At 41.9% G+C, this 12,510-nt stretch overlaps 1 protein-coding gene across 1 annotated transcript; it reads left to right on the top strand.

Annotated features, from left to right (window-relative positions):
• The first annotated feature begins 1,601 nt into the window (after positions 1-1,601).
• On the top strand, positions 1,602-2,579 carry LOC140117105 (taste receptor type 2 member 40-like). Its single transcript, XM_072133577.1, has one exon. It carries the CDS (start codon positions 1,602-1,604, stop codon positions 2,577-2,579), a length of 978 nt encoding a protein of 325 aa, XP_071989678.1.
• Positions 2,580-12,510: the final 9,931 nt, after the last annotated feature.

Raw genomic sequence — 12,510 nt, 5'->3', positions numbered from 1 at the left:
ACACCATGACCGGAAATGTCCTATATTTCGCTGGATTTGAAGTGAGGCCACTCGGCCTCCAGTGGAGATGGAAGGGGTGAGGATGGCTAAATCCCCCTCCCTTTTCCAGCCAGCCACGTGCTATGCCTGAGATACAGTCCAGCAAGCACACGGCCATGTTAACCAGGCCTGTCTTTTATATGGTGTTTGGTATTGATTTATGTCAGGTGAGTTGTTGTTGGGGCTAAAATTCTATCTGGTCACTAAATTGTAGAGTCTTTAAAAGTGTTCAACCAAATTTTTACACAAAATCTGTGCAAAAGTAATAGAGGTTATATTTGGCTAGAACTAGTACCTGTAGTTTTGTATACTTTATTTTTTGTATACTTTTTTTACTGTGTATAACCATGGCTTTCAAGTAAAATACATTTTTAGTCCATTGATATTATTTTTATTTATCTTTTACTTTTTACTCTTTATTTTATTTCACAGTATGTTTTTGCCACTGTGCAGATCTATGTTCTTCTAGCATTCCTCAGTTTACAAATTGCAGAGAATAGTGATCTAATGCCTAATGGCCATTAGATAACTGATAGTAGTTATCTGTATAAAGGGTGTTACTTGGCACACAAAGATTCTGTCCTCCGAGCATGTCTGTCCCCCCCTTTTCTGCTTTTGGGTCTAATTGCTGAACGCATCACTGAATTAATGTTTTTAGGCTAAAGCACCATGTGTCGCTTCATGATATTGAACAGACACAGTGTCAACCCAATTACTATATTGGTTAAGCAATTTGCAGCACAGTCTGTCTGGTTGCCCATCACCTTCCCTACTCAATTCAAATTTATTACCCTCATGCACACGGCTCTGCCCAGTGCTGCACCTCCCTACCTTTCTGCCCTCATCTCAGTCTATTGCCCTGCCTGTGCTCTTTGATCCTCTAGTGATCTAAGACTACTTACTTACTCCTCCTTAATTTGAACCTCCAACTCTTGTCTCTAGGACTTCCCCTAAGCTGCACCTATTCTCTGGAATGCACACCTTGGTCTATCAGGCTACTACTTAACTACCCCACTTTCAAACTTGTGCTAAAAACTCATCTTTTTAGACTGGCCTAGCACATTCCCTAACTGCATGGAACTTTCAGTTTATTTTTTTCTAATGCTCCACTGGTTTCTCTATGTAAATACAGATTTATTATTATTACTAAAGTAAAGTAGTTAATGGTAAAAAAAAACCCACCTAGATAAGTGACATATAGGAGTCAATTCACCATTATTATGTGTTCCACATAAAACTTTTTCAAAATGGCAGAAGTCAATAGGAGAACACTTTTTATACACTATATTTGCACCCAGGGTCTGTACACAATAAGAGTTTGAGTACCTCGAGCAGTCTTTAACATTAAAAAGTAGTATAAGTTACTGTATAAACAATTTTAACTGACAATAACTACACAGCTTGCTGATGTCTGAAGTTTTATAAAATGTAAATTATAGCTGTGTATAATATATATGAACAGAAGCTTATTCAACAAATGCATTGAAATTTCCCAATATTTCTTTTCAGTTATTCTCAGATTTGCCCTTCCTTGAAGGACATCATCTGTTATAACATAAAGAATGGTATCTGCTTTCATCCTCACATCCATGGCAATCTTGGGATTTACCACCATTTTGGGGACCTTCACAAACTGTGTCATTGTTTCAGTTAATCTTGTGGAAAAAGTAAAAGGAAAGAACCTTGGCTCTTCTGACCTTATTCTGGTGACTCTTGGTCTGTCCAACATCACTTTTCAATTTGTCATGGTGGCAAATGACTTTCTGAGCCTTCTGTGGAGTGACCTGTACTATTCAGATGAAGTGTATGCCACTTTTAATGCCCTATTATTTCTTCCAGTCTATGCCAGCTTCTGGTTTACAGTCTGCCTTTGTGTTTACTACTGTTTACAAATAGTCATATTCACCAACCCTTTTTTAGTACGTCTCAAATCACAGATCTCCAAGTTAGTCCCATGTCTTCTTGTGACTACAGTTCTTATTTCTGTAGCTATTAGTGTTCCAGCTATATGGAGCACATACAGAGAATTTTCAACTGAAAGTATACTTGTCAACCAGAGTTTCGAAAGCAATGTACCCAAACTGAAAATTAGCTACTTGTTGCCCTCCAACATTATAGGCTGCTCAATCCCTTTATTCCTTGTGGGTATTGCCAATGGCCTCATTATTAAATCTCTTGCAACTAATAAAAGGAATCTTGAGAATATTACAAGCAAAACTATTAATCCACGAGCAGAGGCTAGAGAAAGAGCTGCCAGGACTGTTGGTTGGCTCCTAGTGCTCTATTTATTATTCTACACCTCAGAAATCATGATGTTTGTGGACCTCTTTCCTCCAGGCAGCATTGGATTCTGCATTTGTTTGATGGTCATCTACATCTACTCCCCAGCACAGTCTGTTATTCTCATTCTGGGAAGTCCTAAACTTAAGAAAGCAATGTACGTTTTTTTCCAACTTTTCCAACATTGGAACAATAAGAAAATTGATAATCCAAAGATTCTTTTCATCAAGCTACAAATTGCAAATTTTAATTGTAAATAAAGAGGAAATATTCCGGCTACATCGAGATATATTTTTCGGTTCTTTTGTACTTTAAACCTTTACAATTTTTTTTAGAAGGTCTTTGGCGATGCTTATGGCAGGGATTAAAATTTTTTCCCTACTTTGCAAGCGAGAAGTTCGTTGCACAACACAGTGTATGAAAAAAATACATACTCTTATAAACAATAACAATATTTCAAATGATCTTTACATTAATATAATATTTAAGTTAACCTTTTTGTATCTATAATTTGCATTATTCAATTTTATAGTCTGTTCACATTCCTTCCTGCACAGCCTCTTTAGTTATAGTTTTATACGGACAACTGTGAAGATCCAGAACCAAAAAAAACAGAACTGAGTTTTTTCTCAAATTCTGTACATAAATACAGGTTCAAAACCAAGTTTTGCATGTAAAACCAGCACCGAAACAATTCACTGTACAGGCGGTCCCCTACTTAAGGACACCCGACTTACAGACAACCCATAGTTACAGACGGACCCCTCTGCCCACTGTGACCTCTGGTGAAGCTCTCTGGATGCTTTAAAATAGTCCCAGATTGCAATAATCAGCTTAAAATTGTCTGCAATGAAGCTTTATTGATAATTCTTGGTCCTATTACAGCAAAAAAATTTGAAACTCCAATTGTCACTGGGGCAAAAAAAAAAAATTGTCGGGAACTACAATGATAAAATATACAGTTCCGACTTACATACAAATTCAACTTAAGAACAAACCTACAGTCCCTATCTTGTATGTAACCCGGGGACTGCCTGTATATAGATACAGCAGCAGAGCAATCCTTATCAGACAAGTACAAAAATGCAGAACCAGAACTTTCTCAGTAGATATACGCAGCAACATAGCTGAACTGTGCTGCGCTAAAAGTAGCCAATATAGTACCAGGGTCCCCACAGTAGACGATATAATCATGGCCCCCCATAGTAGCCAATATAAACACGACCCCCAAAGTAGAAAGTATACTAACCAATGAAGTGACAGGACCCCCACAGAAGCCAATATATTCACAAGGTCCCACTATCGACAATATAGTCACAAGGACCCATATAAGCCAAAATAGTCAGAAGACCCCACATAAACCAATAGTGTAATAGGGCCCCCATAAAAGCCAATATATTCACAGGTCCCCCACATTAGCCAATATAATATTGGTGCTCCCGACAATACACAATAAAGTAACAATAAAGTGTTCCCATGGTAGCAAATATAGTAATGGTACTCCCAAATTAGCCAATAGAGTAATGGTGCTCCCACGATAACCAATATAGTCACAAGCCCCACTGAAGTCAATACAGGCAGTCCCCGGGTTACATACAAGATAGGGTCTGTAGGTTTGTTCTTAAGTTGAGTTTGTATGTAAGTCTGAACTGTATATTTTATCATTGTAATCCCAGCCAGAACTTTTTTGGTCTCTGTGACAATTGCATTTTAAAAATGTTGGGTTGTCATAAGAATCAATTTTAACACTAAAGCTTTATTACAGACACATTTGATAACTGTTACAGCTGATCATTGTAGTCTAGGACTAAAGTACAATAAATTACCAATATCCAGAGGTCCGTTTGTAACTAGGGGTCGTATGTAAGTTGAGTGTTCTTAAGTAGGGGACCGCCTGTATAGTCGAATGGTTCCAGCAAACCCAATATAGTCACAGGGCCCTATAAATGCCAGTATGGCCAAAGGGCCCCCACAGTAGCCAATTTAGCAACAGTGTCCCCGCAGTAGCCAAAATAGTCACAGACTAGTGCCCCAAAGTAGCCAATAGTCAGTGCCCTGAGTTTAACAGTTCCCCCAGTAGCCAGAACAATTAGTACCCCCATAGTAGGCAGAAAAAAACAATAAACTACATATATAAGCAGTAATCCAAAGACAAAAAAATGTGAAAAAATCTGTGGTCTTTATTCCATATGCTGCAATGTTTTTATTTGTCTCAGCCTTTCTTAAGCATAAAGCAAACACTGCATTGTATGAAATAAAGACAACCATTTTTTCGATCCCACCACTGCTTAAAGGTCACATACGCAATTTGATCAGATGTTCTTTCAATTAAATCCCAAGATTTCTTTCTGGCCTTTGGCACCTCTAATATTTACAATAATAGGTAGGCCACAAACCTTCACAAGGTTTAGAATTGGTGTTGCTCAGATTCCCACCTGCCATGGCAGGTAGAGATTTTTCCCTCAAGCGGCACCCCCTGCTGGTTGACAAGGAAAATTCAGGCTTCCTACTGAAGTTAAAGCAGCCAGAACGTGTCTGTTAAATGAACCTGATCCTGGCATGTCTTGGCTGCTTGGGACCGTAGGAGTCGGGCACAGGGATAGATCTACACGAGAAGACCTTTACCATCCTTCCTTGCTTCTCCCATACCCCTCCTAGCATACTCCAGTGTGTCGGCCTTCACAGGAGGGAGATGACACTGAAGAGAGAGGGAGGAAAATCTATGTGACTCCAGGCCTTTAGCCTACACTGCTTATAATCAGAGCGGGAGACCTCAGAAGCAAAGACGAAATATGCTCAGCTGGTACCTGAGGAGGAGCAGTGGCCTTCGTTAGTAGCAGATGAATAGTAGATAGATGACACTTTAGTGTGTTGTGTCCTCCCATCCCCCGAATGTTTGCTTCCTGCATTGCTACTCCAAAACGTTGCTGTGTGTAAATGAAGCCTGGAAGAGGGAGGATTGGATGCTCTGATTGATTATTTGCACTCAACATAATATATAACTATTAAACTGTGAATGGGGGTGGGGGGTATTTTTCTATGGTTCGCCATAGGCAGCAGATAGGCTAAATGCACCTGGTGGTACTATGTCGACACATTAACAAATTAAATACCAACTTCCTACACTTTAACTCTTTAACGGACATCTACCACCAGATTACTGGTGGTAGAGTATCCTAAATAGGCTGCTTGCTATGTCTAGGGGATGGGGGGACAGTGTTTTATGTGTAATTCAGCATTTTTATTGCTGAAATAATAACTTTCTCGGCCTCCTCCTGCCACCGGCCAGGGAGCTACGAACTGTCTGGAGACGTCAGAGGACTGGGGCGTAGAGAGAGCAGGGCTGTTCTCTCTCCTAGTTCCCCAGTCAGGAGCAGGAAGAGGCTTGCAGCGTGTGGGAGTGAATATGTTAAAGTCCAGGGAAACTGAGAGGGGCTCAGGCACTTTTACAAAGTTATTATTTTGGCAATAAAAATGCTGAATTACATGTAAAACACAGTCCCCCCATCCCCTAGACATAACAAGCAGCCTATTTAGGACACTCTACCAACAGTAATCTGGTGGTAGATATCCTTTAAAAGGAACCTGTTACCACAATTTTCACAAATACAGCTAGTGGCAGGTTCCCATATAGCCATAATAAGTAACTGACGACCTTTTAGCTAAAAATTGTTTCCCTCAGATTCCCATTTATTCAATTTTATAATTTTACCTGGTATCCAAGGATGTCTATAGAGAGTCGAGCTGGGCATGGCTTCCACGGGCTGAATCCAGCAGCTCATCCCCATGCTTTCTCTGCATGCTGCAGTAATGTCATTTGACCAGGGTGACATAATTGCAGGTCCTTTAGCCTTCTAACACTAGCAAACTGTATACCAAGCATTTATTTCATTAAATCACAACAGTCTGCATTGAGAGGAGCAGAAGTCCATGCAGGCATATTGTAATTTTCTATGTGGTCAGATATGTGCATGGGGTGAAGTTTGGTAATGTTAAGAGGTTAAATGACCTGTGATGATGTCACCCTAGTCACATGACATTAGGCCGTACCCCTCTGCTCGCTCTATAGATCCCTAGATACTAGGCAAGTTTATTATTCTGATTTTATGTGGATATGAGGAAAACAATATTTAGTTAAAAGAAGGGGGTCAGATAGTTACTAGGGCTCTTTTGCCACCTGCCACTAGCTGTGAAAAATGTGCATGATGCTGCTACCATCATGTTTCTCAGTTGTATTGTATTTGGCAGATGATGAGCAGTTCCTGGTTTTCATCACACATACTGCTTACAATTAACACTAGATGTTTAATCATTGTCTCATCAGACAGGAGGATCTTATTTCTCATAGTCTGGGAGTCCTTCATTAGTTTTTTTGCAAACTGTATCCAAGTTTTCATATGTCTTGCACTGAGGAGAGGCTTCCGGCAGCACCCTCTGCCACAAAGCCCGACTGGTGGAGGGCTGCAGTTATAGTTGACTTTTTTGGAACTTTTTCCCATCTCCCTACTGCATCTCTGGAGCTCAGCCACAGTGATCTTGTGGTTCTTCTTTACAACACTCACCAAGCATCTTCTCCCATGATTGCTTAGTTTGGCCGGGTCGAGGAGGGTTGTGGTTGTGCATCTCCAAAGTAGCATTTTAATTCTACATTATAGTGTATGTCCGCAAAACTTTTCTGCTAAAGGGAGCAATATTTAAAATAACAAATAATTACATAATGGCTTACATTTTAATGAACCATTTGAATATGAATTACCATATTTTCCTTGAGTATAAGCTGAGAATTTTTTTGATGAAAAAGCACCACTCCGCTTATACTTGGGTGTGATAATAATATTACTCCTCCACAGTTTGTTTGTTTTATATTTTTTATTTTTCTTTCTTGTGTGTTGTTTCATTCTGTCCTGTTATGAGTCATTAGGCTCCATTTGCTTTTTACAGCCAGCCAGGAAGAGTCACTGGGCAGTTCCTTTTGATCAGTGCTCTTCCTTAAGTGTGGAAATTGACACTTAGGCTAGAGTGCAGTTTAGAATGGGGAGTGAAAGTAGGAGCAGACTGTAGTTTTTCAATCCAAATTTAGACAAAGGGAATATCATAGCTGTCCATAACTGGGGCATAATTCATAATTATGGGTCCCCAGTTACACAGGACAGTTATGCGGTCTAGACACACTCCTGGAGCGAAAATCAGAATGTTAGCACCAGGGGAAGGCAGCCAATAGCAGAACACCCCTGATATTAGGCTAAGACACCCCAAGTTTGGTATGTGGTTGATGGGAATAATGTACCCATTTGGTTGGAAGCCATGGCACAATCGTGCCATCTTCCAATCAAAAGTTAGGGGTTTTGATAAAAACCCAGACCCAAAAAGTACCTCACTAATGGGAGGGGGGTAGAAAAAACTCCCCCTCACAGTGACATCACAGCCAGAGGTGGGGGTCAAAATACCCCTGGGTTTAAATTAGTGAAGCAGCCACATAATAGTGTTCAGTCTGGGGATTCTCTGACAGTAGAAGGCTGGATCGATGTCTATGCCCTGTCCTCGGGCCAAAGAATTTCTTCCTATTCCACTAGCAAGAATTTTTTGTTTCTCTCTTCCCTAACTTTTTGTAAGTATTGTATGTGTTTTGTTTTAATCTTTTTTTTTTCATTTTATCTGACAATTTAATTCTTTGAGTGTACTGCATTTTTATGTAAATTAAAACTTTTGAATTAGTCTCTGCTTGTAGCCTTAAAGAATCTGAGTCTCTGAAGGGAATCACGTTACCAGAGGTCATTGTAAGCATAGTCCATTGTAAGCGATTGCATGTTCTGTGTGAATTTATAATTGTAATATTGTGTAAGTAGTGAGTGCATGTGCTGAGTTATCATCACGGTGCATTGGCTGTGTGGTTGAGGTGCCTACGGCCTTCTTTGCATAAGTAACTCGTGGGTGGTGGCAGTGGATTGACGGAGTGCTGAGATTGCGTGGAGTAAATTTAGTGCTAGGACGCCATTTTGTGGAAGTGGGCAGAGTTTAAGGGCTAAATTCTGTGACTTCATAGAGTAGGTATCCCTGTGTGTGAACCCCGGTGAGTCGGGTTTGTGACATTGGGTATATAAAAAAATAAACTCTTTACTCACCTTTCTGACAAAACTCCCCACCCCACTTATCCCCCCGCACCTCCCCCCACCCCCGCAGTCCGCAGATACAGTTCGGCCAGCAGTGAGAACTTTGTGCACTCTGGTGGCGCACAGACTATGATGTCAGCCGCTTGCTAACATCATAGTCTGTGGGCCGCAGGAGGGCAGGGATCAAGAAGTTAAGTGAGGTGTACAGAGTTTAGAATTTTTATGTGCTGGGCATGGGGCTGGCTATATACAAGGGCTGACTGGCTGAATACTGGGGACTGGCTGACTATATAGAGGGCACTGGCTACTATATACAGGGGCTTCCTAGCTGTATACATGGGCTGACAATATATAAGGGACTGGCTGGCTATATACTAGGGGCTGGCTAGTTATATACTGGAGGCTGGCTGGCTATAAACTGGGGCCGATTGGCTATATACAGGGGACTGGTTGGCTATATACAGGGGACTGGCTGGCTATCTACGGGGGCTGGCTGGTTATATACTGTGGACATGGGGCTGGGTATATATTGGGTGCAGGTGGTTGGCTATATCCTGGGGCAGGGGGCTTGCTCTATACAGGGGACTGGCTGGCTGGGTAGATACTGGGGCTGGCTGGCTATTTACTGTGGGGTGGCTACATACTGGGGCTGGCTGGCTATATACTGGGGGGCAGGGAAATGGCTAGCTATGTACTGGGGGGGAGGTGGTGCACTTCACGGGTCGGCCGCAGGTGCATGGAGAGGGCTCACAGGCTAAGCCCTCTCCATAGCCGGTAAGCCTTTGCTGCATATTGCAGCAAAGACTTACTGGTAACACTAGCACCGATCCAGGGTGTTTACCCGCACATTGCCACCAGCTAAGCTGCCAACGGCTTCGAAATAGGCGCCGCCAACTTGCAGAGGATCGTCACTCCCCGTGACGTCATTGGGAAGCGGCGATCCATCACCATGACAGCCTTGGGTCTTCGGAAGACCCGAGGCTATCTCAATGTGATAGCACATTGTAATGAATGAGGAGGAAAATATACTGATAGGACTAGAGATGAGCGAGCACTAAAATACTCGAGTGCTCGTTATTCGAGTCAAACTTTTTCCAATGCTCGAGTGCTCGTTTCGAATAACGAACCCCATTGAAGTCAATGGGAGACTCAAGCATTTTTCAAGGGGACCAAGGCTCTGCACAGGGAAGCTTGGCTAAAAACCTGGAAACCTCAGAAAAGGATGGAAACACCATGGAAATGGACAGGAAACAGCAGGGGCAGCATGCATGGATGCCTCTGAGGCTGCCTAATCGCACCATTATGCCAAAATTATGGGCAACAGCATGGCGATGACAGAGTGACTGAGTGAGGCGAGATAGCATCTAAAACACACAATAATTGACCCTGACACTAAAGGGGACGGCATACAGAGGCAGCGGCAGGCTAGAGAGTGGCATGGCGACATACCCCAAATGGACTCAGGCTTCAAACCAATTAAAAAAATTCCTTTTGGTGAGGATAACATGTAGCACTGTACGTATCAGTATTTGGTCTGGTTATGGTGGCAGAGAGGAACCAAAGGAGGTCAGCAAGAAGCGCTGAAATGATTTCCTATGTGAACAAAAGGTTGACAGTATATTTAGTCGATAACACAGCATGGCGGCGACAGAGTGATCAAGTTCCATAACGTATCTGGTGAAACACCCGAAAAATGAGCCTGACACAGCTCGTTTGCTAAGGGGACGACATGTGGAGGCAGCTATGGAGACAACATGTGGTGGCAGCTATGGAGACAACGTGTGGAGGCAGCTATGGAGACGACATGTGGAGGCTGCTATGGATACAACGTGTGGAGGCAGCTATGGAGACGGCGTGTGGAGACGGCGTGTGGAGGCTGCTATGGAAACGGCGTCTGGAGGCTGCTATGGAGACGACGTGTGGAGGCAGCTATGGAGATGTCGTGTGGGGGCAGCTATGGAGATGACGTGTGGAGGCTGCTATGGAGACGACGTGTGGAGGCATGTGGGGGAGGGGACGCGCACTTACAGCTTTGCATCCATTGAGAATGTGGATTGGGATTTCTGGAGACTAGCTTGCTAAACAGTAGCAGGCACAACCGTTCAACTACAGTAGACAAAATTTGATTGCTATAACGGAGATTTCCCACCCAAAAAAAAAAAATTAAAAGAGAAAATGTATTTATTTACATTTTTTTATTTTTTTATAACTTTTTTTAGTTTTTTTTTTATTTCTTTATGAACGAAAGACGCAGAAGAAATCAGAAAGCAAACTGAAATGCGGATTGCTGAATGTCCCGGTACTAATGTGAACAAAAAAACGTATTAGATTACACCACACGTGACGTACAGTACGCTTCACCGGCAGAGAGAATGTGGATTGGGATTTTTGGAGACTAGCTTGCTAAACAGTAGCAGGCAGACTAAGCTAGATAAAATTGCATTTGCACCACTGACAGCTCACAAAAGGATTTTTTGCTGTGACTTTCACTATCACTTATGAAAAAAATAAAATCGTCAGACTGTGCCTAATTCAATCAAACCCCCAATAAATTGTCCCACTTAGCTGTTTGAAATGGATATGTGTGTCACTAAGCCAAAAATAACATTCGCAAGTCTCCCTGCAAATTCGTCACAATATGGTAGCAGCTGCATTACTAGTGCCAGCAAGCCCAACTATAAGCAAATAAAAAAATAACGCTATTGTAGCCCTAACAAGGGCTGTTGGGTTCTTGTAGAATCATTCCTGTCTAACACTAATCTAATAGAACATCTTAACGCTATCCCTGACCAGCAGCAGCTCTATCCCTAACGGCATTCAGACAGAGTAAAGATCCGAGCAGCGCGGGCAGGGGCTAGTTTATTCCAGGGTCACCAGGCCAGCCAACCACTGCTATTGACATTTAAATGTACCACGTGATGCTGGGTGTACTGCAGAGTCTCCTGGCTTGTGATTGGCTCTGTTTCTGGCCGCCAAAAATCAAAACGGCGGGAGATGCCATTTTTTCGAGCTGGCAAAATATTAATCCGAGCAACGAGCAGTTGCGAGTACGCTGATGCTCGAACGAGCATCAAGCTCGGACGAGTATGTTCGCTCATTTCTAGAAAGGACCAATCAGACAACCTAGGTTTAAAGTACCCTAGGGAGTATGAAAAATAGTAAAAGTAAAGATTTTCTGCTGATTTTACATGTGTCTTCCAAGTTCTCTTTTTTGCCTGGCTGGATGTTTTATAAATTAAAAGTGAAGATGATATTTTAATGGAGTCAGTCTGCAGCGGGATCTTTTTCTGTTTTGTGTAAAAATGAAAATTTAAAAAATTCATCATAAAAAAACTAAAAATTCAAATCACCCCCCTAGAACTATATACAAAAAAGTGCAAATTTGATACAAGATATGTAATGCAATAAATCATGCAGCCAGCACACCATATAGAAGATATGATCAAAACAAAGAACAAGTTGGTGTGTAAAGGCTAAGTAGTGTATAAATTTTATTTCATTTCAATATATAGAAAACACACACAAATGATGCCATGCATCACATTTCATAAAAAGTGTACAAAATACACATGGACAAAAGACAAGTGGATCGGAGTCAGTCCAACCGATCTACACACGGCCACCAATCAACAAAATAAGAGAAATCTCCCCCATGCACTAACAATCAATATAGAGATCAATGTTAGCAACAATGTACAAAAATTACCGGCACATACACTCACCGGCCACTTTATTAGGTACACCTGTCCAACTGCTCGTTAACACTTAATTTCTAATCAGCCAATGGCGGCAACTCAGTGCATTTAGGCATGTAGACATGGTCAAGACAATCTCCTGCAGTTCAAACCGAGCATCAGTATGGGGAAGAAAGGTGATTTGAGTGCCTTTGAACGTTGCATGGTTGTTGGTGCCAGAAGGGCTGGTCTGAGTATTTCAGAAACTGCTGATCTACTGGGATTTTCACGCACAACCATCTCTAGGGTTTACAGAGAATGGTCCGAAAAAGAAAAAACATCCAGTGAGCGGCAGTTCTGTGGGCGGAAATGCCTTGTTGAGGCCAGAGGAGAATGGGCAGACTGGT

Source organism: Engystomops pustulosus, chromosome 1, assembly GCF_040894005.1.
Source record: "Engystomops pustulosus chromosome 1, aEngPut4.maternal, whole genome shotgun sequence".
Taxonomy (NCBI): domain Eukaryota; kingdom Metazoa; phylum Chordata; class Amphibia; order Anura; family Leptodactylidae; genus Engystomops; species Engystomops pustulosus.
The sequence above is the reverse complement of the archived record's forward strand: the minus strand, read 5'-3'. Positions and strand labels throughout refer to the sequence as shown.

Bases quoted from the DNA above. Each gene is read 5' to 3' on its own strand.
- LOC140117105 (XM_072133577.1), top strand. From the start codon at position 1,602: ATGGTATCTGCTTTCATCCTCACATCCATGGCAATCTTGGGATTTACC.